General features: G+C 38.6%; 1 protein-coding gene and 1 long non-coding RNA gene across 2 annotated transcripts in view; one reads left to right on the top strand and one right to left on the bottom strand.

Annotated features, from left to right (window-relative positions):
• LOC103477312 (stromal membrane-associated protein 1) overlaps positions 1-26614 on the top strand; it is an 80714-nt gene extending 54100 nt beyond the window's left edge. The window contains exons 8-11 of the mRNA XM_008430360.3: positions 11253-11371; positions 18939-19128; positions 20892-21109; positions 23912-26614. Coding sequence (XP_008428582.1) covers positions 11253-11371; positions 18939-19128; positions 20892-21109; positions 23912-24031 — 647 coding nt within the window. The 3' untranslated portion in view covers positions 24032-26614. The remainder of the gene's footprint in view (positions 1-11252; positions 11372-18938; positions 19129-20891; positions 21110-23911) is intronic.
• Positions 9012-18931, bottom strand: LOC145555165 (uncharacterized). Its single transcript, XR_014091262.1, has 3 exons — positions 17031-18931; positions 9188-9281; positions 9012-9095 (listed from the first exon to the last, which is right to left on the bottom strand). It is a non-coding gene; the product is annotated as an uncharacterized LOC145555165 (long non-coding RNA).
• Positions 26615-27189: the final 575 nt, after the last annotated feature.

Below are 27189 nucleotides of genomic sequence, written 5' to 3'. Positions count from 1 at the left end.
CGTAGTAGAGCGTTGCTTTCCTTTTTCTTTTATATGTCAGGCGTACATTTATGATTTAGCACTTTATATTGACAGCTTAACAGCTAAAGCCAATGCTAGTCATCGTTAGCCAGCAGCTTTTTGCTCTCCAGCAGAGGGACGGGGGCGTGGTTTCTCCTCAGGGAGTAGGAGATCGATCTTTTCACAGATTTGTCTCATAACAAACTGTCATGACATGTTTTATAAAAGTTACATACTGCACTTTTAATAAATAATGCTATATTATTTTTAACAAGTATGAATCTTTTTATAGACTCTTAAACTATCTGTAGATACAGAAATGACATTCTCAGAGATTTTTGTTTTCAAAGTGGCAACATTTAACTACAACTATGCATTCAGATTTAGACTCACAAAATATATATATATATATATATATATATATATATATATATATATTGGATTCTTTTAGACACACATTCTTATCTACACGTCTAAGAAGCACAAATTCTCAGCCATTTTATTTTACAAGGTCACAAAACTCAATTCATGACTACTGTATCTGATTTACAAGGACAATATATATTTGACTTGCATTTGTGTCCAAAGAACAGTCAAAGATCCCCCTTTCTTTATTCTACAACCTTGTGAGATGCTCAAGGAGACGACTAAACATGAGTGCAAAGTATTAACAGTGGATGTGTAATAATTTTATCTCTCGACGTGAGAGTTCCTCCCCCCCACTGTATAAAGGCATTAGCGTGATTATGCTCCTGCAGTAAGAGATAAATTAATCTTATTGTCTGTTATGAAAATGATTTGTCCTCTAGGAGTTAATTAAAACACACTTCCTCATGGTGACGCACCAACTTTTCGGGACTGTTTGACCATTTTCACTTGTCAGTTTGAAGTGTGAACAGAAGGTTTTCTATCACCTGCATGCTGCGATTTTAATGGTATTCAGGGTTTCCAACAGAAAACATGCAAAGCCCAGTAGTAGGGCTGTCCACCTTGTTTTCGTGTTAAATGTTAAAAGTAGGGCTGTAACGATTCCTCGAATGATTCAAGTACCTCGATTATTAAAATTCCTTGAAGAAAAATGTATGCCTGGAAGTTTTGTTTTAATATTTAGCGCACCGTGTTCTGGCCGGGTGATTATTTGCGTTGCACACTTCCTCCTATTAGTTGTTGACGAAAGCTAAGCGTTGGCAGCATAACGTCCAATTTTCAAGTTCGGTCTGGGTGATATGGGGTATTTCATGGAGTTATGATGGTGTCTGGGTTTTTATCGGTTTTTGTGGGATCAGTAAGCATGCTTAAATTAACCGGCGCGATTGCCTGGCGTGCGGCAGCCTTTCTTCTGCCGGAGCTGCTGCCTGGTGGCTGGTTCAGAGCGAACTGCGGCGCAGGTTGCTGTTCTATAGGTGATACTTAATGTAAGAGTAGCTTTACGGACGAACCAGAACAATTTTTCCAAGCCACTTTTCAACGCAACATATGCGTTAAGATGCTAGCGCCAGTGGGTTAGTGACAGACATGTTGTTGTGCAGAGCTGCATGTCGGTATTAGAATCATGGCACAAAACCAATGAAAGGAAAAAATCTTTGTGCAGTTTTTTCTAAACAAACCGAGTAAGTGGAGTAATGCTGTTGGATTCAGAAAATGTTAGCTAGCTAATAAGATAGTTTTGTTATCTGTCTGCAGAGGTTGGTAGTAGTGGTTACATTTACTTCAGTAACTTTTTTGTGGGGGGAAAAGGTGTAGAAGTAGTTTTAATACATTTTACTAATAGTAACTGTAATAGTATGAACTCTTGGTTTGGTTTTGCATTTAAAGAAATAAACTATAGAGATTTTAAACATTAGATCCTGAGATTTCTGCAACATATGAGCTAACATTTATAGATAATTACTCAGCATTTTCTACATGTTATTTCTACGGTTGTTCTGGGTATTCTATTTGAAAGTCATACGTATTTATATTAAATGAAATGCCCATTAACTGTGCCTACCTGTCACAAAGTCATTGTAAGTCATTGTCTCTGTGGTATTTGAGTTTTATTGATGAACATGACATCAGAATAGCTGTGGCGCAAAATTAAACGGATGTCGCGAACTAGATTCAAACCTGTGACATTTTGACGACACTGAATGTGGGTTCGCCGGTTAACTACTGTAGCATTGTTCTCTGCGCTTGTTGACCTAAATCTAAACGGCAGCGGCGCAGACAAGACAGGCCGGGTTGCTTCAAGGTTTCTTCTTCATGAATTTCTAATATGCAGTTGTTCTCCTTTACGGAGCTGCACTGTGCCGGAGCGAGCTGAGCGGATGAGGTGCTGGCAGAGGAGCCAGAGCCCCGTGGACACGGCATTGATCAAAAATTCCCAACCGCAGCATGGAGGAGAGAGATTGCTATAAATAACCAACACTACACCTCTTCCAGCCACACTGGGTGGATGAGATTTCACACATAATCAATAAGTCAAATACACGGCAGTGTGCCTTCAGCATCTCCTTCATCAATCCCTCTGTAGCTCCATCTCTCAGGTAATGCTACTCCTTTGTTTTCAGTAAACCCTGCGCTCTCTCAGATCAGGTTGCTTTGTGTTTCAGTTGGTGCAGCAGTGCTGCCATGAGAGTAAAAACAGGGCCCAAATTTACCCCAGGGAGCATTCTTACTCCAGTTCTCCTCCAGTTTCTGTTTTGGACGATGACCATCCTGATGAAGCCATTAAATATAAGCACGCTTGAATGTTTAGATTGAATTACTATGGATGAATTTATGTTAAACTATTCCTTTTTATACAATCAAAGTCTTTATTATCACTCTTTGCTATTAATACAGTCAGCAGCAGTGTGACCCCTAATATTCTCTTTGTAAAGGTCAGGAGTTCTGGGATTACTGTAAAGAAGAATTAACATGTTTCAGGATATTTCAGTGAGAACTGATGGAAACTGCTGACCTTTTAAACACAACAGTCTCCAGAGTCTATAACAGCTCCTCTATTGTGTTTCTGCCTTACATCTCGGTGGTGTAGGAAGATGCTGCTTTCAGCGAATAACACTTTACCTTCCCACACAAGTTGCCAAAGCTAGACTGCCATAAATGTTTCGAACATGCCAATAAGTCTGCAGTACAAGCATCCCAACGTACTGAAACCCCTTTTTCTACTTTAAAACTTCCACAAATCTTTTGTTGCATAGATTGAACAAGGTGTTATTTCACTTTCCCATGCTATAAGTCAATTGATCTGCCAACTAAGCTAGTAGTTTATTTGCTTAAAACAAGCAACTGTAACAAGATACAAAATAAGTTTGTATCTTGTTACAGTTACTTTTAGGTTATTTTGTCTTATTTCAAGCATATTAAGATATTTTCTCTTGAAACTGGACCAAATTTACTTGGTAAAATTTGGTGTATTTGCAGTGTGAATTCTTTTGGTGCGTTCACACTAAACCCGTCTGACGCTTCAAATTTGACACGTGTGCATTTTGGTGTGAAGTGTCTGACGTGTTGGACGCACTCGATGCATCAAACACTCAAAATTCTCCAAACGGTTCAACCAAACGGTTCAAATCGTGCCACGCTAGAAACTCAAAACGCTAGAAACTCAAAACGCCTACGACCCTTGACGCGCCTCCTAATAGACTTTGAATGTAAACGAGATGCTCCCAACTCGTTTGGTATGAACGCACCATATACCTTTCATCACCTTATATTTGCTCTATATTACCAAAAGTATTTTCTCACCCTTCCAAATTGTTGGAATCAGGTTTTCCAATCACTTCCATGGCCACCGGTGTGTAGAATGAAGCAGCTAGGCATGCAGACTGTTTTCACCAACATTTGTGAAAGAATGGGCCAATTTCTGGAGCTCAGTCGACTGTCAGCTGTATTATAAGAAAATGGAAGCGTTTGAGGATGACAACAATTTGGCCACGCAAACTGACGGAGCGGGGTCAACGGATGCTGAAGTTCATAGAGCAATGAGGTCGCCAACTTTCTGCAGAGCCAATCACTACAGACCTCCAAGCTTCATATGGTCTTCAGATTAGCTCAAGAACAGACTGCAGAGAGCTTCATGGAGCAGCTGCATCCAAGCCAAACATTACCAAGTGCAATGCAAAGCGCCGGATGCAGTGGGGTACAACACGCCAAAGTGACGAATCACTTAACCCTGATGGAAATCGGATGGACGAGTCTGGGTTTGGCGGTTGTCAGAAGAATGTTATTGTCTGACTGCAATGTGCCAAGTGTAAAGTTTGGTGGAGGAGAGATTATGGTGTGGGGTTGTTTTTCAGGAGCTGGGCTAAAGGAACTCTGAATGCTTCAGCATACCAAGACATTTTGGACAATTCCATGCTCCTAACTTTGTGGGAACAGTTTGGATCTGGCCCCTTCCTCTTCCAACATGACGGTGCACCAGAGCACAAAGCTAAAGTCCAGAAAGACATGGATGGCAGAGTCTAGTGTAGATGAACTGCACAGAGTCCTGATCTAAACCCGATGGAACACCTTTGGGATGAATTGGAGTGAAGACCGAGAGCCAGGCCTCCTCGTCCAACATCAGTATATGACTTCAAAAAAGCGCTTCTGGAAGAATGGTCAAAAATTGCCATAAATACTCCTAATTCTGGTGGACAGCATTCCCAGAAGAGTTGAAGCTGTTGTAGCTGCAGAAAGTGGACCAACTTCTTATCAAACCCCATGAATCAGGCCATGGATCAGGGATGGGATGCCATGTAAGCTCATATGTGAGTCAAGGCAGGTGAGCGAATACTTTTGGCAATATATTCTATCTGTAAAGATGTGACGGGACCTAATGCACCACTAAGTGCACCTAATTTCCTCACGTAAAGATAGATTTATGGTAGACCCATACCAGCGCTCCAACACACCAGCAATCATGGCATAATAAGCAACAGTTTGACAGCAGCTTTAGAAAAGAAGGCAACAATAATTGAGAGAAACACTTTTACCCAACAGGAATCTAATGCTACAGTCGGCTCAGGCTCACCCTCACTCAACTGTTGAAAGCTGCAAAAGCAAAACCCAGCCTGGAGAATTTCTGCTGCTGCTGGGGATGCAAGTAGAAGGATAATAATTTGTCTTTCTTCAGCATAAATCTGCTCACCCAGCCAGCTTTTTGTCAGCAGCACAGCCTTCTGTTGGAAGCTCGGGGTGATTAATGTGTCCTGGGCACAGTCTCGACTTCTTAATACCAGTCGGCAGGAAAGGAAGAACACACTGGTATCCCCCCCATAGACTCCAGAGAACCTTCTTTTAAACAAAGCATATTTTTCAGAGCTTGCTTCAGCTTTCTATTTTCATGTTTCTGCTCTTTTAGTGCAGTAGACTTCACTAATCATTCACTTTTACCACATTTCATAACCAACTCATCATGCAGTAAAATAATGCAGAAAGGATTCTTAGTTTTAATAAACCAACATAAAATATGATTTGTCCAGTTTTACCACCACACAGAAGTTTTGGTGACCAGAGGAGATTTACCTCCTTTCCTGACTCCAGACGTCCTTCATGGCAGAATCTGATAACTACATTTCATGCTCTAGTTGTAGCTTGTGTTGGTAGAAAAAGAGTGAATTTAAATGGCTGGTTTAATTTTTACGGTGCCCCCTAGGGGACGTGGAGGATTTTTTTCTTCTTTTGCGCTACCTCGTAAAAGTACAGAGCCCCCTAGTGGACATGGGGAAATTTTTTCTTTTGCGTTCCCTCGCAATAAGCAAATACTCCCTAGTCTATTTTGTATACAATTTAAAATTGTAAGTATATACACATTTAAAGAGCCTCAGTGAAAAGGTGTTTATATATTTTTTTATTTGATTTATTCACTGCAAGTTTGTCAGTTTGTGTAACGTTGAGATGAAGCTGCACATGAAAACGGCCTTTTAGTAACTATTCAGACTGCCAACACAAAAAAGAGACTATCAAAACTGTCAAATGACTTTTGTGAAAATAACTCAGAAATAATCCAAATAGGTTGGATGTATTTTTTCCTTTCTTTCCTTCTTATGGAAAGTTTCTGTTTATATCTTAAAGGGGTGAAAAGAGATGGGAAGCTCATGTTTGGCCTGGTTTGTTGCTTTTGCATTTTGCACATGTAGGTTTGTGGTGCATTTTTGTCCTAAAGAAGATGATTTTGAACTTCAGATATCTCATAAACTAGATATTAATACGTGGAAAAACCTTAAGAAAACCTTATATGATAGCAGAAAACTTTCAGTATTCAATTATGCCGCATGAACTGATTTTTCATGTGCTGTTCCATCTCAACCTTACACAAACTGATATAAACATGCATTGAATACATAAAATTAAGAATATATAAACACATTTTCATTGAGGCTCTTTAAATGTGTATATATTTATATATTTAAAATTTTAAATTGACATTTTTGTGACTGGATACAAAGTAGACCAGGGAGTGTTTGGTAATTTATTGCGAGGGAACGCAAAAGAAAAATATTTTCCCATATCCCCTATGGGGCTCCATAAATGTTGGTCTCAGCACACATAAAACTATATCTCTTTAAGATCTTTATCAACTTTTTAAAAACATATTTATTAACACAGATAGTTTAGCCCTTATCATCCTGACCCACTTCTTTATATGACAGTTTCCTCTAGCTAAATGTCTTCAGTAATCTTTATAGATCCTGTGTGCAAGGAAACCGATGCTTGTCTTGGAGGCTGGAAGATGCCAGAAGCATCAACAGACTTAAACATTTATAGAGTTGGGAAAACTACTGCACTCCTGAGGACAACTGAGGCAGTACGATATGGCAGATTGTTAGCAAATTTCATCAACAATCCATCTCATCCACAACACAGTACAGCATGGATGTCCAAACAAATCGCCAAGTTAAAAGGATGTGAGGCCCAAAAATATGTAGTTAAAAAAGAAAAAAAAATTATTACAAATCTGCTGAAATATCTAAAACATTTGATGGGAAAGGCATCTTGGAAAGCTGACATATCTGGTACTTGACATGTCATTGGCTGCTGTTTTCAAACCAGCCAATCCAGAAGCGTCTCTCATTTTTCTCGCTGCTGGTTGGCTGTTTCCCAAAGAGCTAGTAGTGGAAGTGCAAATATGGTTTCCACTGTGCATATCAAAGCATATTTGGTATTTGAACTATTAAAGTAGGTAGCTATAAGCGTTTTTAGAAGAGGATTAAAGTATTTTCAAATCTTAAATATTTACTAGCACCACAAATACCAATGGTCTAGTTTATTTTGGAGGAAAGGCAAATATAAAGCATGCAAAAATCTATGAAAAAAAATGAAAAAAAAAGCTTTGCATATTTGCTTTTCAAAAGGCATCTAGTTGCAAATTCTTTTGGACTTGGTTGGAAAAAAAATTAGAAATAGAGATTCTAGTCTTTCTTTCTGTGTTTAGCTAAATTTAATAAGTTAATTTAAAACAGAACAGAGTCTGCTTTTGAGTAAAACCCACAGGATGTCAAATTATAAATTTAACAAGAATGCATAATAAGTGTTTTTTTTTTATTAATATTTTGTGTTGTGGCAAACATTTTTCATTGTAAGTAACTATTTTTATTAATTAAAAAAATAATAAATTCTAGATGCAACAACCACCTGAGCTGGCAGGACTATTTTTTATCCTTGATGAATTGCCACACAACATCAGTTCAGGAGCCACAAATGGCCCCCGAACCGCACTTTGAACAACTCTGTATGTATCTTTTTGTATTTGAAAAATAAAAATCCAAATACAATGCAAAACATGGGTTGTTTAGTTAAAGAAGTGCTTTATGAAAGTGTTTGAATATGCATCCACTATATGTGACTTTGGTTGGTCAAGATTAAATAATAAAGACTTTTCTTCAGACATTTATGACTTGGGTTTTATAAAATAAACCAAAAGACTTTCCATTTCCAGCGAGAGACATTAACAACTTAAACCCCCTCCCTCTAACATCAGATAATGGATGAATTAATGAAAAAAGTGAAATTATCAGTGCAGCGCTCCTTTTTTAGTCTGCATATTAAAACGTCTGTTTAAGTTGAAGATGTGCGGCGGAGCTGTTATCTTTTCAAAAATCCACTCATTTTCATTTGAACTCTTCAATGTAGACTTTATTAACAAAGCTTTTAACTTCTTGCTGTCTTTTTTTTATTTTTTATTTTTTACCAAATTATCAACAAAGGTACAAAACAAAAAATTTTGGAATCCAACATGAATGTTTTTGCATATTTTATTTAAGTCAAAAGTTAAGATTTAAAACTCACCGTGTTCATTTACTACCAAATGTGATTGTACATAACACCCACAGAACAAAAGCTAAAGGTGGAAAACACATTAAAGCCAAAAAGTTATTTTCTAAAGCTTAATTATAGAGAACTTTAAACCCTTTTTGCTTTCAGAATAGTTGTATTTTCTCTAAAAGACATTTTAATATATTTTCATAAGAAACACTACTGTCACAATAACAAATTTTCATAATTTAAAGTTTAGATCAATACACTTTGAATTATGATGAACCTTTAAAACTAGAACTGGGAGACATTTAAAATATACAAAATAAATAAAATTGCAATGTATGTTTCTTAATTTTTATCTATTTTGTCATGGTTTTTTTGTATGTCTGCATAACAGAAAATATAAATATGTGGGGGAAAAAGTAAATTTTATCAAAATATTTCCCTAAGTAAATGTAACTAGTTAACTCCCCAACTCTTAAATTGTGCTTCAAAAATGGTTGGTTAAAACTAAAACACCAAACTGAAGAGTTTTATCATCTAGTTTGTGATAAAAAGAGAAAAATGTTAAATCATTTAACTGGAAAATTATGGAGGTTGTTTTGATTTATCATGTGATTAACTGATTTATAGCGACAGGTCTGTGGAAACGGCGTGCTTTGGTTTATTTTATGTTTCTGACCATTGTTATTTAAAGAAATGAACATGTAGAAAGGAGATGTTGTGCATTCAAAGCGTAAAAATCACCATGCGTGGTAAAAAGAGGATGTTTCTCAAACCTCCACCAACCTTTCCCCCACTTCTCTGCTTGAGGCAAAGGCTTGCTCCTGCAGCCCCCTGGGCAAAGACAACTCCTGCCCTTCAGGAAGTTCCTGCAAGCAATCAGCTTCATCAAAAACTCCCACGTACAAAGAGGTCTGCCTGAAACAACACCGCCATCTCTCTCTCTTTTCTGTTTTCTTACCTGAAAGGTGTCCCCCAGGTGACCACATGATTGAAGCAGCCAATGAGCTGCAAGGCAGAGAGGATCCAGACCCAGTTAGAGCAGAGGCTAACACCTTGAGGAAAAGAACCGGACAGATTTTAAGAAAACCTGTGGAGGCATTTCTCCCTTCCCTCCATGAGTGACGTGAGCTCATCCACCAGAGTCATAGCAGACTGAGCACAGCATCGGGTCATAGCTAAAAAATAGAGAACACAAATCCAGCAGGTTGTGTTCTGATTTATTTTAATGCTTTGTGATTGATTTAGAGTCAATTTTTGTTTTTTATGCTTACATTAGGGTTCGTCATGACCTCTTAATCATATAATATTAACATTTTCTTTTTATGGACCAATACTAGCTCAATGAGCCTCTAAACAGGAGATTTTAGACTTGATTTAAGGGAACTCAGTGTTTCAGTTGTTTTGCAGCTTTCTGGATGTTTGTTCCAGATTTGTGGTGCATAGAAGCTGAATGGTGCTTCTCCATGTTTGGTTCTAATTATGTGAATGCAGAGCAGAACCAGAAGACCTGAGAGGTCTGGAAGGTTGCTATGACAACAGTAGGTCTTTAATGTGTTGTAGTGCTGAGCCATTCAGTGATTTATAAACTAACAATATTTTGAAGTCTATTCTCTCAGTGTAAGACTTTAAAACTGGTCAGATGTGTTGTATCTTCCTGGTTTTAGTCAGAACTCCAGCTGCAGCGTTCTGGATACGATAGATTTTTTTACGCAGACCTGTAAAGACACTGTTGCTGTAATCAATGCGACTAAAGATAAGCGCATGGATGAGTTACTCTAGATCAGTGGTTCTTAACCTTTTTTGAGGTACCGAACCCACCAGTTTCACATGCACACTCAATGAACCCTTCTGTAGTGATAAATAAAATATGATTTTTTTCCCCCCCCAAATTCAAGACATAGTTAGGTCACCCCATGATCACAAAGTCTTCCTAAAAGGTAGAGTCTCTCAGAACAGTTCTTCAAAATATAGTCAGTGTTTTCAGCAAAGTTGAACTGACTGTCCAGGAACAACCCAAGGTATTTAACATTTGCCACAGTTTCAACAGGTTGGCCATCGAGAGAAACTGGAACCACCTTAAGGTCTTGTTTAGATAATTAGCTCTACATTCTTAAGAGAATGAAAAATTAATAATAAATAATAAAGACTTTGTGGTATTCTGATTTAGTAATGTAATTGTATTAGTTGTGTTACCACCCCCACGCCACTAGAGGCAGTACCAACCCCGTAAAGATGCGACTAAGGAGCAGATTTAGAAGTACACCGAAAACTACAGAATTTGGTAAAAACTGTGAGCTTTGCTGAAGTAATTAAAGACACAAGTTCAAATCCATGCTGAGAGTGGAGCTCCTTCAATCGTTGCTCCTCCGCAGCTCTGATTGGCTAAGCAATGTAACGTGATCCTCTGCAGCAAGTGATGGCAAAGCGGGGCGCATCATCACAACTTTACACAAGTGTGTCTTTACCTCCGCGGTAGAGGCTCCGCCGAACCCCTGAGACCGACTCACCGAACCCCTGGGGTTCGATCAAACCCAGGTTAAGAACCACTGCTCTAGATGTTGCTGAGACTTTAGTCCTCTATTCTTGGAAATGTCCTTCAGGTGAAAAAAGCCTGACTCTTTGTAACCATCTGATTGATTAATGCGTACAGAGGAAGCCGTTTTAGCACTACGGCAGAAGCTAACGTTCACAGTCTTCATTATTTCTGCTATTAGGGGTTCAGCCAATCAGCACAGAAGAAAACAAAAGCCACTGCTGGATTGGCTGCTTTGCAGACACCAGGGTACCAAGTAGCATTTTAGCTTCCAAAGCTACATTTTCTTTAGAGTTACGACAAATCCAAAAATAAGAGGGAAGTTACTTCTCCACAAAGTCTAAAACTAAATCAGTCGGGATTCAGTGAAGATTAGTTTTTATCAGTTCTCTCTCCAGCTTGCCCAGGTGTTTGGATCCCACCTTCTGAGGGGTTTTTGTTTATTTTAAAGCTGAAACTCAGATTTAAATTCTGTTTTCCTGTCTTCCAGACGCTCCAGAGGGAGAAGGAAAAGGTTCTGATCAAACGGGTCCTGACGGGAATGAGCTGGATCTGTTCGGACCGATGGTGTCCAACCCGCTTCCCCCCAACAACACAAAGCATGATCAGGTAGTCAAACACACACACAGAGATGTTTGCGTAGCTATCTTTGTGGGGACTTTCCATTGACTTTCATTTATTTCTACAGCCTGAACCTTAAGCATTACATACCTAACACTAACCAATACTCAATTCACACCTTAGTCCTAAATCTAACCCCTGACCCAAAAACAGCGTTTCCCCTTGTGGGGACCAGGCTTCGGTCCCAGTGAGCAGTGAGTCCCCATAACGTCGTATGTATCAGGCAAATGGTCCCCACAAGGTATTACAAACAAAGGCGCACGCACACACACACACACACAGGTGACTTTCATCAGCTGCTTATCACCTCAGACAGGCTGCCACTGAGGGAGTCCACACGCACGCACGCACGCACACACACACACACACACACACACACACAACAGAGGAGTGAATTCACAAAGTGGCCATGTTTCTGCTACGTGGCGACACATACTCTCTGAGGATCGACATCAAAGCGAACTGTCATAAAATCCTTTTCTTTGAATTAATTTGACCAGCGTCCTTCAAGGAAGCGTGCAGAGATAAACCAAAAGAAACACGTTTTATTTATCATTTATCTAGTAGGTCATGAGGTCAACCTCCTTCTTCTTTTTGTTTCTGCGTTAATACATCAGGGTTTATTTTGTTTACAGTCACTTTGACAACAAAAAATGTCAATTTAAAATTCCTGTGTTAGCTATTTGGTGGTTGAACCAGTTCTTCAATTTTGTTTGTGTGATATCTTTTGGTGAAAATGAGAAAATGGCCTTTTATCAACAAAAAAACCCATCAGATGTCAATATTACCTTTTGAAAATAACTCATAAATACTCCAAATAGTCTGGATGTATTCTTTGCACATATGTTTTTCCAAAAGAAAAAGATAAAAAAGCTTACAAAACCTTATATTGTAGCAGAAAGACAGAAGTAAATATATTATTGGATTAAGGAATGTTGAAGCATTGAACCACTAGGGGGCTCTGTAACCTCCGAAGGAAACAAAACAATCATAAAACCTTAAAGTACAATATTAATCAAAGGGGCTGAAAACTGTGGAGTAACTGTAAACGACAATCAGGATTCAGTGCTTACTTCTGTTTTAATTTAACATTTTTTGTCCATTTTTTTTTTTTGTCAAATTCATCTGTCCAAAATTTTTGAATGGATGAATTATGCAACAATAAAAGTATTACAAAATGATTTGGGTTGTTTTGGGAATTTTTTATAAGATTGCTGGCATTTGAGAACAAAAAAGGTGTAAATTGTTCTGAATTTGTTTACATTTAGACAATTAGATTAGATTATTTCACTTATGACATGGGTATATATCTTGTTATAACTTACTTTTTATATATTTTTAAATTTTATTTCTGTATTTTGAATATGCAAATAATACGTTCTCACAATAGCAAATAAAAATTGAAGGAAGCACAATAAGTAAAGTGTAACTAAAAAATAGCTGGCATGATCAAATTATTGTCCAGAAATAATCTGCCAGTGGGATTATTAATTTTTAAAATCAGTATTTAGGAATTAATTACTTAAAACAAACTCTCATGTCTTGCTGAAAAGCTGCTTATAAGTTAATTTTGTTTTTTTTTTCAATGTATTCTCACAACAAACTAGACCAAAATTCCTTGGTAACATTTTGTATTTTTGCTGAAACCCAACACATGAATGGTTTTTCTTTCAGGTAAAGATTTCTAACACAAGAACACACTTACCTATAATAACCTAAAGTCACAAAATGACATTTTGTTCCTTTTTCACAACATCAAACATTGCCAGACAAACAGAGATCAGACTGTCGATTCATCTTCTCTATTAAAACAGATCAATTCCCTCCTCTTTCTTCTTCTTCTCCACTTTACTGACATTTCCTGCAACATTTAAACCTCAAAGTTGCCTGGCAGAGTGGGGGGCCAGTAATTGCTTCCGCCTTGGCGTGAAGGTTAGCGTTCCCTGTTTGTTGGTAAGCAACCCATGACTTTTACAAACTAATAGGTTCTGCTCAGACGGAAGAAGTGATTGAACCGGTGACTTATTGCCGTCTTAATTCTTTGTTGACTTTGAAATCATGTTCTGTTTCTACACCTTGAACACACAAACCTGCACGCAGGGGGGCTGAGTGTTGGATTCAGCAGCTGGATAATTCCCTGCAGCATTTCACACACCCAGCTAATCACAACAATACAGTTTGATTAGCTGGGGATTTAAAGGAACGTGTAGCTGGCAGCGCTCTGATTCCAGCAGCTATTAACAGGCGCTGAGGAACGCCTCTCCGTCTGCGTGCATGTCAATTATAAAAAATGTGATTACAGCTTTGGAGACGTGGACAGATTTGTGTTATCCCCAGCGTTCCTCCTCCTCTCTCTCTCTCTCTCTCTCTCTCTCTCTCTCTCTTCTGCAAACAAACAAACTCACAAACATGTTGAACAGAAGCAACCAAAACATTTAGAGGAAATTTTTATTTTCAGCTGCTTGTTGACGTGTTTAATGGCTTCTAACGTAAAGTTTATCCTCATCACTGCAAAAATACAAATCTTACCAGTTATTGTTGGGCTAGTTTGTAGTGCAAATATCTTAGTACACTTGAAATAAGACAAAACTAACTTACAAGTGACTTTTCATTAAGATATAGAAGCTTTTTTAAAGTAAATCATTCCTTAATATTAATAAAAAAGTACTAGTTTCACTTATAACAGGAGGAAAGTGTCTTATTTTTTTCACTAATATTAAAGGATTATTTACTGAACACAAGCTACTATATCTTGCTGAAAAGTTACTAGTAAGTTTTGTCTTATTTCAAATTTATTAAAATATTTTCACAAGAAACTTGACCAAAATTACGAAGGAAAATTTTGTGTGTTGTCATAAATGTCGTTCATTCAGGCATTTTAATGACGTATTTAGTATTATTTTATTGTGAAATGATTATATTATAAGTTGTTTATGTTTTGTTTACTCCATCACTGTTTGTCTTCTCCTACCTCCTGCCTTTTTGTTTAAATTTCCACACAAAAACATTTTACATTAAAATATATATTTAAAAAAAAAAAGATTCACTTTATGGTTGATTTTTTTTAACTTGTTTTACTTAAAAAGTAAAACATCTTAAGAAAAAAGCTACCACTTGTTTGTTTGCTACGACCAAGTTTAAAAATAAAAAAGCTTTTCATTTAAACAAACATTCATGTTAATGATTGATTTAAACTTTTTATTTTACTTTCACTAGAAATTTCACCCATAAAGAACACAAGTTGAAGACATTTTGTAATAAAATGATGAACTGAGAACAAAACAAGTAATGAACGATATAGTAGAGGATTTATTTATGATAAATTGCATTTGAACATGTCAACGTTTAGCACTTTTGTCATTTCTATGCGTATTTGTAATTGGTTTTAAAGTACAGCACATTTCTAGGTTATTGAAACTACAACTGAATCACAATTTAACACATCCAACAGATACAGAAAGACAAACGGATGTCTGTTTTTAGGCTAGCTTTAAAGGAGCGTATTGGTTTTATTATTGGTTGTTTTGGCGTCTGTCATGGCGAAGTGGGCGGAGTCCTGGAGAGCGTGACGTCACGTGCAAAGGGTCAGTAGTGGTAACTTGTCAGGCAGCTCTGGCTGCAGTCTAAAGCCCTGCTCATTAATGTTCAGTCCCAACAAGAATGATGTATAGATGTAAAAGCCGCAGAGAGAACAGAGAACTGGTGGTGATCAGCGGCTTCTTGATTTTTTTTTTCTCCTCTTTCTTGGAGTCCCTGATCCTTTTCCCCTTGTTTTGATTTATTTTGGTCTCTGTTTCCTGCTGTTCCTCTTTGGCACGCCATAATTCAGCTTCTCCAAGGCAAGCTTTGCTTTTGTTTTTAGTAAATTAGCACAAAATCTGCGGCGCGCACACATCTACACAGAACGTGGCGTGGCTTTAAAGCCACAGATGGCCTGTCAGAGGGGAGTGTATGGGTATTTTCAAGCCATGATGGGAAAACGTGGAGAGAAAGAAAGAAAGAAAGGTGTGTGTGTGTGTGTTTGGCTGTAGAGGTCTATGAATAGCGACAGTGAGGAAAAGGCTGTCAGAGCAGTAATTCAGTTCACCGGCTGCAGCCATCAGCACAAACACAGGGTGAGAAGAATGGAGCCTTGTTGGAGAGGCTTTCTATTACACATTGTGCTGCTAGGAGCCCTGCAAGGCATCACACACTATGTGGATGGAGTGCATGATGCTGTTCGCTTCTCTGGAAGAGTCGGAGATGATGAGTGGCGCTGCGAGTGTCGCTTAGAGAAGTGAGAGCATCTTACATCGTCGGCCACCTGGTTGGCTTTGGCGAGAAATCGTCTGATTGCTCTGCTGCTCTTTCTCTGAAAAAAGATCTAAAGTTCCTGGAGTGTCTGGCAATCAGATGTTTAGTTGTGAGCAGCTTTGGAGTCGTCCGGTCTGGATGTAATTGGTGCTCACACTGATTCAGGGGTGTCAAACTCATTTTTGTTATGGGTCAAATCAAGGTCATGAAAGCTCTTAAAGGGCTGGTGGTGCCAGAATGTATTGATAAAACCTGTTCAGAAACTGCTAAAATATCAATTAATTCTTAATATTATATATTATTGAACATCTTTTAAGTCCCTCCATGATTTCATGATTCTTTTTGTGATTTTTTTGCAATAAAAATCAAAGTGTTTGTGGCATTAATTTTGAAATATTTGTGCTTATTAATGACGTTAAATGTGACTTTTTATTACTCGCTGAATGGATCCTGGACTATAATCAGACATCAATTAAGGCTGAGGCAGCTGTTTAGTACAAGTAAAGTTTTTGACATTTGAGAATAATCTTAAATAAATGATAAACTTTCCAATTATTAGCGCAAAAAAGTGCAGGGATTTGTTAATTTTCTGTGAATTTCCACAATAATTCTCAAGAAACTGGAGGGACTGATTGATATAATTTAGCAGTAAACTGATAAAAACTGCATTTATTTGATTGATAAAATATTTAAGCACATTTTGTGTTTAGTAACAAAAAGGTGGTTCCATTTATGTTTATAATGTCTTTTTAGATCATCTATAAGTCAAACTAATGTCTTTTTCATTAACATTTATGAAAACAAGCTCCTTTGTCCTGCTGAAAAGTTACTATTCAGTTATTTTTGTCTAATTTCAAGTGTATAAAAATATTTTCGCTAGAAACCAAACCAACAATGATTGGTAAAATTTGCTTTTAGTCATGAATGTAATTCAATCAGGCATTTTTAATTATTTTCTTTAATTTACTCAGTCACTGTTTGTGGATTTGATGGATCTGCTGCCTTTTTCTTTGAATTTCAACAAAATAAACTTTTTACATTATTTCAATTACATCATATATGGTTGATTTTTGACTTAAAAACATTTTAAGAAAAAGAAACTACCACTCGTTCATGTTCATGAGATGATTATCCAAAGAACGATTCTTCATAAAATCAACACCATCATCTTCATGAAACTGTCTTGACCAATCAGAGCATCTTCAGTCAGAGGCTTCTTCAGGTTTGTTGGAATGCAGACTGCTACAGGAGATCATTTTGTCTACACTAACTCTTTGAAGAATCTGAATTATTGAGCTACAACAACATTTAATTTCCCTGTGGGATCAATAAAGTATTTTTGAATTTGAATCACCTGCTCTGTCAGAAATACCTTGAATTCACCTGGACGCCGTTTCCTCTCACTCAGATTGCGATGCAGCGATGAGCCTCTGCTCCGTCTCTCACCTGGGTGTGAAAGGGAAACAGAAATTACACTCAGCGCTGTTAAATATATCCATTATCTCTGCGAACACTCCTGTTCTTCTTCTCTTGATATAAGCGGTTCAGGTGAGGATCTCTCTGCTCCTCCAAGCAGGATTCATGCTAATGTGTTGCTGCTATTAATAGATGCTCCATCTTTCCTCTGAACACCTGACTCACCTCTGTGATGCAGCGTGGACCATCCCTTCCTTCTCACTCTTCTTTCCTTTTGTCTTCCTCCTCTTCATCACTCTCTCTTACTTATCGTTTGTCTCCACATTTCTCTCTGCTGTTCCTCCCCCTGTCCTTTTGCTCTACATTTTATCTCCTCCCTCCTGTCATTGGACGGCCAGACGAAGCGGCACGGCGCTGCCTGCTAACCAGCGGAGGCCAACACACTCTTGGATGTTTGCAACGCTGATTTCAGAGCGTTTATTCAGCGGGGAGTGTGTTGCAGGAGCAGCTGTTTATCAACCTGTCTCTGCTGGTGTTACTCATGAATCCTCCTCCATTCCCCGTCCCATAACTCAGGTTTCCTCAAACTCACCTTGGCTACTTTCAGCTGCATCATTTTATTTATTTATTTTTAAATCAGTGCATGTTTGAGTTCATGTCTGCCTCTATTTGCAGCAACCTAATTAATGTAATCCATCTCACTTAGCTGTGACAAGGCCTCTCCTCTTTTCTTTTTTGCTCATCCGTTTCTTTCTTCGTTGTTTTTCAATCTTTTCTCTGCTTCCTTACTTATATCCCAGGTTTTATGCAGCAAAACGGCGCCGTGTATCCGTTATTACCTGAGCTCACCTGGGATCAGCGCTGAAGCAGAAAAAGTTAAATTCAGCTAATAAATATTCATGAAACTCTGCCTGAATGTGCTGAGATAAGGAAAAAATTACGATCTCTCAAAGTATGGAAAGCAGAGTCGACACAAAGTTGAAGAAGAAAGTACACTCTGGAAGATTAAACTAAGAAGACACTAAATTAACCGATCCCGATCGATTAACACCGTTTGTTTTGGCAGTTCATGTTGGGAAAATAACGGCAACAATCTTGGAGAAGCAACTGCTGCTACACATCAATCTAGGAGGGGAGTTAAGAGGCCATTTACAATCAATTACACGTTATAGTTTGGGGAATTTTTTTGTTTTGCATTCACTGCAAAAACACAAAAAATCTTACTAAGTATTTTTGGTCCAGCTTTTCGTGCAAATATCATCGTACACTTGAAATAAAGCAAACTAACTTAAAAGGAACTTCTCAGAAATATATAGAGGATTGTTTTAAGTAAATAATTCCTTAATATTTATGAAAAAGTTTGTGTTTCATTGGCAGATCATTTAACTTCTAACGTGGGAAAAATATCCTGTTAAAAGTGAAATAATTAGTACTTTTTCATCAATATTAAGGAATTATTTGCTTAAAACAATCCTCTAAATATTCCTAAAAGTCACTTTTTAGGTAGATGCTGATAAATACTACATTTTAGGTTGGAGTTTTGGAGACATGTCAGTAGTTCATAGAATAAAAGAACAATGTTCATTTTACTCAAACATAAACCGAAAGAGTAAAACGGATCATTTTAAGAGGTGTCTTTTTTTTCCAGAGCCGTAGATAGCATTTGTATAATATCTTAAGTTAGCATAGTTACCTGATTGTGCTATAAATGCCTGGAAAATACATGATACTGGCCCTTTAAGAGTGTAAAATTGAAGCAGCATGTACTGTAGATTTATAGAAATATTTATCTGCAATGTTTTGCTGAATTTAAACATTTTATCTGTGGTCTTGTTGTTTCTTTCAGTCAGGCTCCAGTGCAGCTCCTCCTCAGGTGGAACCCTCCACTTCCTCTTCCTCCACCTCCTCTTCCTCCACTGCCACAAAGGTGGAGGAGAAGAAGCTTTTATCTAAGGACTCCATCCTGTCTCTGTATGGCAGCAGCTCAGTGGGCAGTCAGCCGCAGAGCCAGCCGCAGCCGGCTGCTGCAGGACCAGGTATCAGCCGCCATCCATTTTTAATAACCAGTTGTTATCCAGGTTCAGCCAGCTGACTTTTATTGTTTCTCTCTGCAGCCCAAAGCTCCAGCAGAGACACTTTATGCACTTGCATCGAGTTTTACGGGATTTATAACCATTTCCTCTGAACTCTGGCTGCATTTATTGGGGCTCGGTGTATGATCTGTTAAACTACGGGTTCTTACTGCAATTGGAAGTTGTTGGAATACGAACCCTTTTGGTGTTATGTTTGCCTCTAAGCTGCACAACCTCTGCAGGGGTTTATTGTTGCAGACGGGAGCAAATCCCACTTTATCTGTGAGCAGCTACCTATAAGGCCTTACTTTATACCAAATATGGGTGTGTTTTCATACAAAGCTCCTTGTGCATCTAACTGGGATCAGCAGATGAAGCTCCTGTTAATTAATGAACATAGCAGCAGCTCCTAAAGCTGTGATTTTATTTAGTTTTAGTGAACTCACAGAAACCTCAATGCTTTTTAGTGGGTGTGTCATCCTTCATGGCAGCAGCATTGTGCTACAATGAAAATGTTTAATTTGAGGACATTTATATGTTGAGAAAAGAAATTGCATATTAAGAAAAATACGTTTTTATCACATTTATTGGTGCCTTTTTAATATGATGCTTTCCCTTCGGTAGACTTGGTTTGTGTCAATCAACTTGATTACTTTTGAGCAGCAAAACAATTTTGTTTGTGCTGCTTTGGGTTTGAAGTTTAACTTGAATGAAAGTTTTAAGGTCATTTTGATTTCGTAAAGTGGGGGCGGGGGGGCTGGTTGACCTTTTGACCTATAAGCTTTAAAGAATATCTTCAAAGACAAAGCAGTACAAACAAAAAACTTTGCTGCACAAACCAGCCCACACATAGTTGAGTTAACTATGAAGAAGAGGGGCTGGTTGACCTTTCATGACCTTCTTCAAATCAGATAAAATTGGTGTCAAACGTTTGTGCTACATTTGTGCAGCAACATTTTTTTGTTTGTGCTGCTATGATTTTAAAGATATTAAGAACTGGTCAGTTGGAAATGGAACAGGAAACATTTATTAATATCTTTAAAATTAACAAACAAAAAATGTTGCTGCACAAACGTAGCACAAATGTTTGACACCAGTCCCGTTAGATTTGAAGAAGGTGGTGTTTGATTTGCAGCTTTCTCAGCGAGTGAAGAAAAGGTGCTGCATGTCTGCACACTGTTGCACTCCAGGAGTGATGTGTGTTGCAAATGAGAGAGGACGGTGGCAGATGAAAGGTCAGCGTGCAGAAATGCTGCCAACTCCAGTCCCTGCTGCATTCAGCGGCGGCGCGGCGCAGCATCGGCAGGACCAGAGCGGAGCGTCTCCAGATTCATCTCATACTTATTAGATGTGAAGCGTCAGCAGCGTTTGTGTTTGTGCTGCGTGGGCGGCGCTCCTACTGTACACACAGCACAAGCAGCGAGCGCGGCGGCGGTTTGGGACTCGATTTGAGCGAAGTGGAGGAGAGGAGTCAGCAGATCCAGAGTGGAGGCCATGTTGATTAGTGATTATTGAGCTACAAGAATAGGAGATGATTAGGATCGGAAATGGAGATGAAGGGAGTTTAATGATGCTTCATTCTGAATGAGAGGAATGAGACCATCCATCCATACATACATACATAAGTTAACCTTAAAAATGTTTTAAAATGTTTGAATTTTACCGTGACCTTAAATAATCTTGGATCTTTTCCGGCTCCTTTTGTGTTTGTCGTTTTGGCCCTGCAGGATCATACCTGGGCCAGCCTCAGATGCAGTTCAACCCACCGGGTTTCCCTCCAGCGATGGGAGGAAGCGTCCCAACCACGGCTGTGATGGGCGGCGGTTCGCCGATGTCCGGCGTGACGCTGCCGAACGGCGGCTACATGGGAGGGATGCCGGCCAGCCAAGGACAGAACCTCTACAACATGCAGCAGCAGCAGCAGGGACAGTGGAACATGAGCCAGGTAACCCATAAGACATTAATCCAGCTTCCCTCTGTGTTTTGGTGGACTAGAGAGCACACCTTTGCTGTTTTAGTAGTTTAAATCTCATAAATCTGGTGTCACAGTTTGGCCATGCCTGTCCTAGCAGGTGATGTATGGCCCTGTGTCGTGTTGTCCTCCCTTTTCTCTAAAGCTCAAGACTTATTCTCCTCACCAACTCCTCCTCCTCCTCCGCATCAGCTCTAATCTGCTGTTTTTAACCTTTACGTACACAGTTGAAAAGTTGGTCTAATTTTAGTTAATTGACAAATAATTTTTCTATATGTGATTTGCTTGCTAGAGTCTGTAAATCTTTTTACCTCCTTATCTTGAAAACACTATGGTAGATTTGATCACAAATATTTTTATTAGAAATGTTGTGATATGCAGAGGTAGAAAAAACATACCTCTGTTTACATGTCACTGTACGAATGGTAACCAATTATCCTTAAAATGTTTGAGCTTCCCTTTAGCCATAAAAGTCTGTTTTTGCTTTGCCAGCTAGTTTGATCTGTTCGTTTATCTTTCTGGGTTCTTCCAGTGTTGTTTCTACTTTTAGATTGGACAAAAGAAAATGCAGCTTGTGAAGCTGAAATATCTCAAAGCAAAGCTACCTGACATGCTATTGGCTAGCTTTTGCAAAGCAGCAAATCCAGAAGCAACATAATTTTTTCTTGTTGCTGATTGGATGCTAAGACAGTTTCCACTCTGTGTATTAACACATATTAAGGTATAATTTGTGCTTGAACTATTAATAAAGTTTAGTTAATAGACTTTTTAGACGCGTATCAAGTATTTGCAGATTCCCCCTTCACCACTCAGCTCCTCTAGACTAGTGGTAGCTAAAATTAGCAACACCTGTTGGAACTGCTGAGCTCATCATTGGAGCTACTTCTCAGTGCAACGGCGATAAAAACGGTCATAAACAGCATAAAAGAGAAACGTTGTGATTATGTGATGAAGGCAGAGTGTTGGAAAAAGCAGGGGCTTCTTAAAGAGACAGAAGCCCAATTTCAAGATGTCAAATTACAAAATCAACAATAAATGAAAGTAACAGTTACTCAAATGTACTATAAAATAATAACCCGTAAATGAAACTTGTTTCAACAGAACAAAGATCCCAAACAAATTCAAACTAGTTTTGGACTGAATAACGCAGGCTAATGTCGTTTATGGCTTTAGCTAGGACTCATTTAACCAAATATTAAATATTGTGCTTTAAATTTTAAAGTTGACTCAAATTAGTTTATATTCCATAATCAATAACACAAAACTTAAGGTAGGAGACTGTAAACGTGAGTAAAATCATTAATCAAGGCAGTAATAGCCGCGTGCGACAGTGATAATTTCATAGTTTAATGTTTGTAATGATAATTTAGAAGTGAAATGTTGAACTGTCAGCATTAAGTGAAGGTTTAAACCAGATCCTCGGATGAAGAGCCGGTTTCCGTCCATTAGCTGGAAGCGAACTGTCGGAGCTGGCAGCTGGGGAAGCAAGATAACCCAACACAGGCTGACAAAAACTGGGTTTCAGCAGCTCTTTGTTGCCCGCTGTAATGAGCTGTACGTTTAGTTAGAGCTGTGGAAGCGGTTAAGAAAAAAAAAAGACAGAGCTTCAGAGAAATAAGGAAGCTCTGGCATTCCTATGAGATTGTTTACCTGGCAGCTTTTCAGTCCACTTTGGACCAGATGTTCAGCAAGTCTAGAGTCTGCTGCTGGTAAATAACGCTTCCAATGAAAACCGGAGTACAAAAAAAGCTTCGTTTTGACACCAGCTCTGCCATAAGATGCTTTTCTTGTTGCTTTCTCTCCCAACCTCACCTTTGTGATGAGGCAGCACAGAAACACATATAGCTGTCAAACTAGTTCTCACAGAACTACATGTACAGGTGTGCAGGTGAGGATATACGTGTGTGTGCTACTTGTGCAGGGGATGTCAGAGAACACACACGCACACACACACACACACACACACACACACACACACACACACACACACACACATACCTACAGCGCTCAGGTGAGCAGATAAGTGCGGCTGCAGCGAGAAACATTTATAATAGATAAGACAGAATGAAAGGTGGATGTTGAATGGGGAGTACGCATCGGCCATTTTGAGCGACTCACACGACGATGACCCTCAGTAAATATGTCACAGTAGCTGCATTTTCATTACAAATGTGTGAAAATCTTTGTTTTCTTTTAATGTTGGAAAAAAATGGCAATTTCAGAGCTTCCATTAAATAAGAAACCAAATTAAAACCACATGTGAATAAGTCTAAGTCATTAAAAAAACCTCCACCTACTTCCTGTTGTCTTCTTTGTGGTTTTCGCCAGTAGTAACATCCAGTTGTTGATCATGTGGCTCGTGTTTCCGTTGCAGTTTTATGAAATAAACAAATTTCAATACAGCAAAAGAAAACACCTCATCCTGAAATGTTTTAGCAAAAAAAAAGATTTTTTTTTTAAATTTACATATTTCTATCGATATGTCAAATTACACAATTTTATGCTCAATGTAAACACAACTAACAACAAACTTCATTGAAGTTATTATATTCTTAATGATGTATAACGTTAGCAACAGGTTGACTAAAAGGTGTTTTTAATATCATCATATTGAGATATTTCTTGCTTGACCCACACCAGCCTCGTCCACATCCACAGGGAAAAGGAGTCAACCTTTACGGTGTTGGTGTTTTTAGAACCTGTGTTTGATCTTAAGGAGTAACAAAAACTGAGTTTCCTCTGGTGTTTTGTTTGTTTTTTTCCCTACTATCACAGCAAATGTCCAGCATGGGTTTGGGTGGCGGAGGACCGGCGGCCGCCGCGCCTGCGACCGGTTGGTCCGCTTCTCCAGCGCCAGCTTCGGGTCAAACCCTCAGCACTCAGCTGTGGAAGTAACCCGGACCGAGTCCAGAGGATGCGGTGAAGTGGTGGGGCAACAGACTGATTTACTCTCCTGTACGCACAACGTTGCTACTAATAATGATTTAACAACTTAAAAAAGAAAATTAAGAAAGATCGGCAGCTGTGTGTTCCCCGTCTTTCCAAATGTTCCTCCTCTGATCCGTCTCCTTTTGTTGTTATTGTCTGAAAAAAGACACAACAGAGCAACAAGCAGGAAGCTGCTAACGCTAACGTAAGCCTTTATCATTACAGAAACGTAGAGTTAGTGAATCGTGGTTCAGTACCTACAGTAGATATGGATATCTTGTTGTTGGTCTATGCTTCCCGCCTCGCCCTTTCCTCTGTAACGTACATTGAACTCTCTCCTCTCTCTCCTGACTCCCTCTGTTGAGCCAACAGAAGCACACAGCAGATACTTGTCTGAGCAGTACTGCATTTCTATGAAAAATGATAAGAAACTCCTGCATTTTCAAAGAAGAGGGGAAAAAGTCTCAGCTTGATGGGCTTTTCTGTGAGGTTCTGCTGCAGGTTTATACTTTAAATGTCATTTTCCACATATAGTCACAGATTTTAACCATTTCCACTGTAAAATAATTAAAATAAAGCATTCAAGTGAAGCAGCATTACAATCACTGCAGGTTCTGTTTGATTATTTAGTGAGCGAATCCTCCTGGACCCGAATACATCAGTGAACATAAGAGCAACTCAGCAGTTCTTTGATATTGATTTTGATTTCCACTTCAAGAACAAAATAAAACATTTGCACTTCTTGGTGCTGCTAATGAAAACATGCTTAAAGGTGACCTGTTATGCTCTAGGTTTGTGGGCGACACAAATTACATTTTTTGCACAAAATCATTCTTAGACAATGAGATTTTAGTCAGTTTTGCCTATGAGCTTTTTTAAGGCGTCTTGTCACTTTAAATTTAAATAATCTGCTGCTGCTGGCCACAACCTGGAACTGAAATGGCTGCAAACAGATTTGCAATTATACAACCGTACAGCTTTATACATCTTTGTGCAAAGATACAGTTTTGTATCTTTGAACATCTTTGATTATGCAAAGAGGAATTCTTCATAAAATAAATAAAGTTATGTTCAACCCTGGCCATCCTCTTCATGAGACTGTTCTAAGAAAACAGGGTATCTTCAGTCAGAGGCTTCTTCAGATTTGTTGTAACAGACAGTTGCAGGGAGATCTTTCCTGCCAACGGCATTTAATAACTCTTTGAAGAAACTGAATTAATGAGCTACAACAACATTTATTTTCCCTTTGGGATCAATAATGTTTTTCTGAATTGAATTGAAAAGCAGAAGTAGAGATTCCCGTTACAGGAAGTGGTTTCTGGATGGTAAATCAACAATAAAACATTTGTCTTTTCCAGCACCAAATGTGGCGGAACTCAGATCGGGGTTGCTAGGTAACGGGCTGACCTTCACTGGGGTTGCTAGGTAACGAGCAGTGCCTGCTGACTTGTGACGTTACAATCCGGAGGTTTTTGAAACGGCTCATTTTCCAAACACACACACACAAAGTAAAAAACAGTAATTTATTTCCAAAAATCGGCTGGGTGTTTTTTAAAATTTTTTATCATTTGGATTCTTTTTAGAACCAAATAGAAATACAAAGACATTCAAAATGTGAATTTTGCGCAATATGTCGCCTTTAAAGTTCATGGCAGCGCAGTAAGAGAGGGACATAGTTTAGACAGTAGCCTCTCGCAGATCTGGTTGAGTTCTGTCCAAACGTTTGTTTCAGAGCCTCTGAAACCGATCACTGTTTGTTTTGATAAGGAGACAAATGAGCTTTTAGTCCGTCCCAGGAGACAGCAGGGTCTTTAGCAGGGTCGTAATCTGTGAGAGAGGTGTGTATCTTGTCGCAGACTAAAACTGCTGGTGCTTTAAAACCTCCAAATGTTGATGTTGCATTTTAACTGCTGAGCCATCCATGGTTCCTCTAGGTGTTTCAGGTTACTTCGTCTGTGATTTTCTAAAAAAAATTAAATGAGTTTGTCGTCAAAATGAGCCATTTTTCTCCTCCACAATCCTTGCTGAAATCACAGACCAGGGGGCTCCAGCTGTGTTGTGGTCCTGGTAACTCAGATCCAGCTGAAACTTTTCTGATATTCAGAACCGGTGCAACTCTGCAGCGTTTCGTCCCCAGTAAGCGATCTCTCTGCCATCTTTATTGTGGTGCTTTTTGTCGTGTGCGGTGCAAGAGAAACAGTTTGCTACGAATAAACCTGGACGACCAACCAGAGGCTGAAAAGAAGGACCTGTATGAAACTCTTGGATGGGTCCTGTCATTATCCATTTCCGCCATGCAATAACTGCTGCACTCTATGTGAACATTACAATAAAATGAAAGTCCTCCAGGTTTATTTGTGGTCTGATTAATATTTCTGGTGCCTAAGTGCAGAGAAACGGTGAATTCTGTGATTAAAAACAAAGATATAGTGGAAGGATCCTGTGTTTATCTCTGTCTGACCTTCAACTCTACTGCCGAATTGTTTGCTCCTTTTTTGTTCTTTCAAATTTAATGAGGTTCAATTTGAATAAAGACTCTGAAATCCTAAACTTTTTACTGTTTTTATTTTTCTTCCTTGTCTTCTCATTTAAGGTTTTCAGTCCTAAAGCAGGAAGTCATTCTCAGCTATTCCAAAACTTCAGGTTTTCTGTTTTTAATCTTACTGTGCTTCATGATTGAAAGAAACTTTTGACCCGAAATGATCATTTGAGTCATTTGATACGAAATCCAGAAGAACAGACATGGATTGGAATAAAAGGAACTCACTTTGAGACGATGGAAATTGGATAAAAATCCCATTTTTACCGTATAAAACTCGGGGATCCTTGGGGCGGCAGCTCATTATTTTGCTTTTATTTATGTAGCGCCTGACCTTGGTACATGTTTACTACCTAAAACTTGAAAACAAATGTTTCTAATTCAAAATTGGGGACCTATTTCTCTTATATTCTTGCAAATCGATGTTATTTTTCACTTTATAGTGAACAGGTGGACAATAATACACAGGACATCTTTCTACAGAAACACATCTGCAGCTGTATTGAATCACTAAATGCAGCAGTTATGTTGCTTTGCAGAAAGGAAACTGGAGAAACTGAATCTACTGGTTTTATAAAACACCTTA

This window comes from Poecilia reticulata, chromosome 15, assembly GCF_904066995.2.
Source record: "Poecilia reticulata chromosome 15, P_reticulata-male-v2, whole genome shotgun sequence".
Taxonomy (NCBI): domain Eukaryota; kingdom Metazoa; phylum Chordata; class Actinopteri; order Cyprinodontiformes; family Poeciliidae; genus Poecilia; species Poecilia reticulata.
Note: the sequence above shows the minus strand (reverse complement) of the source record. Positions and strands in the feature narration are given on the sequence as shown.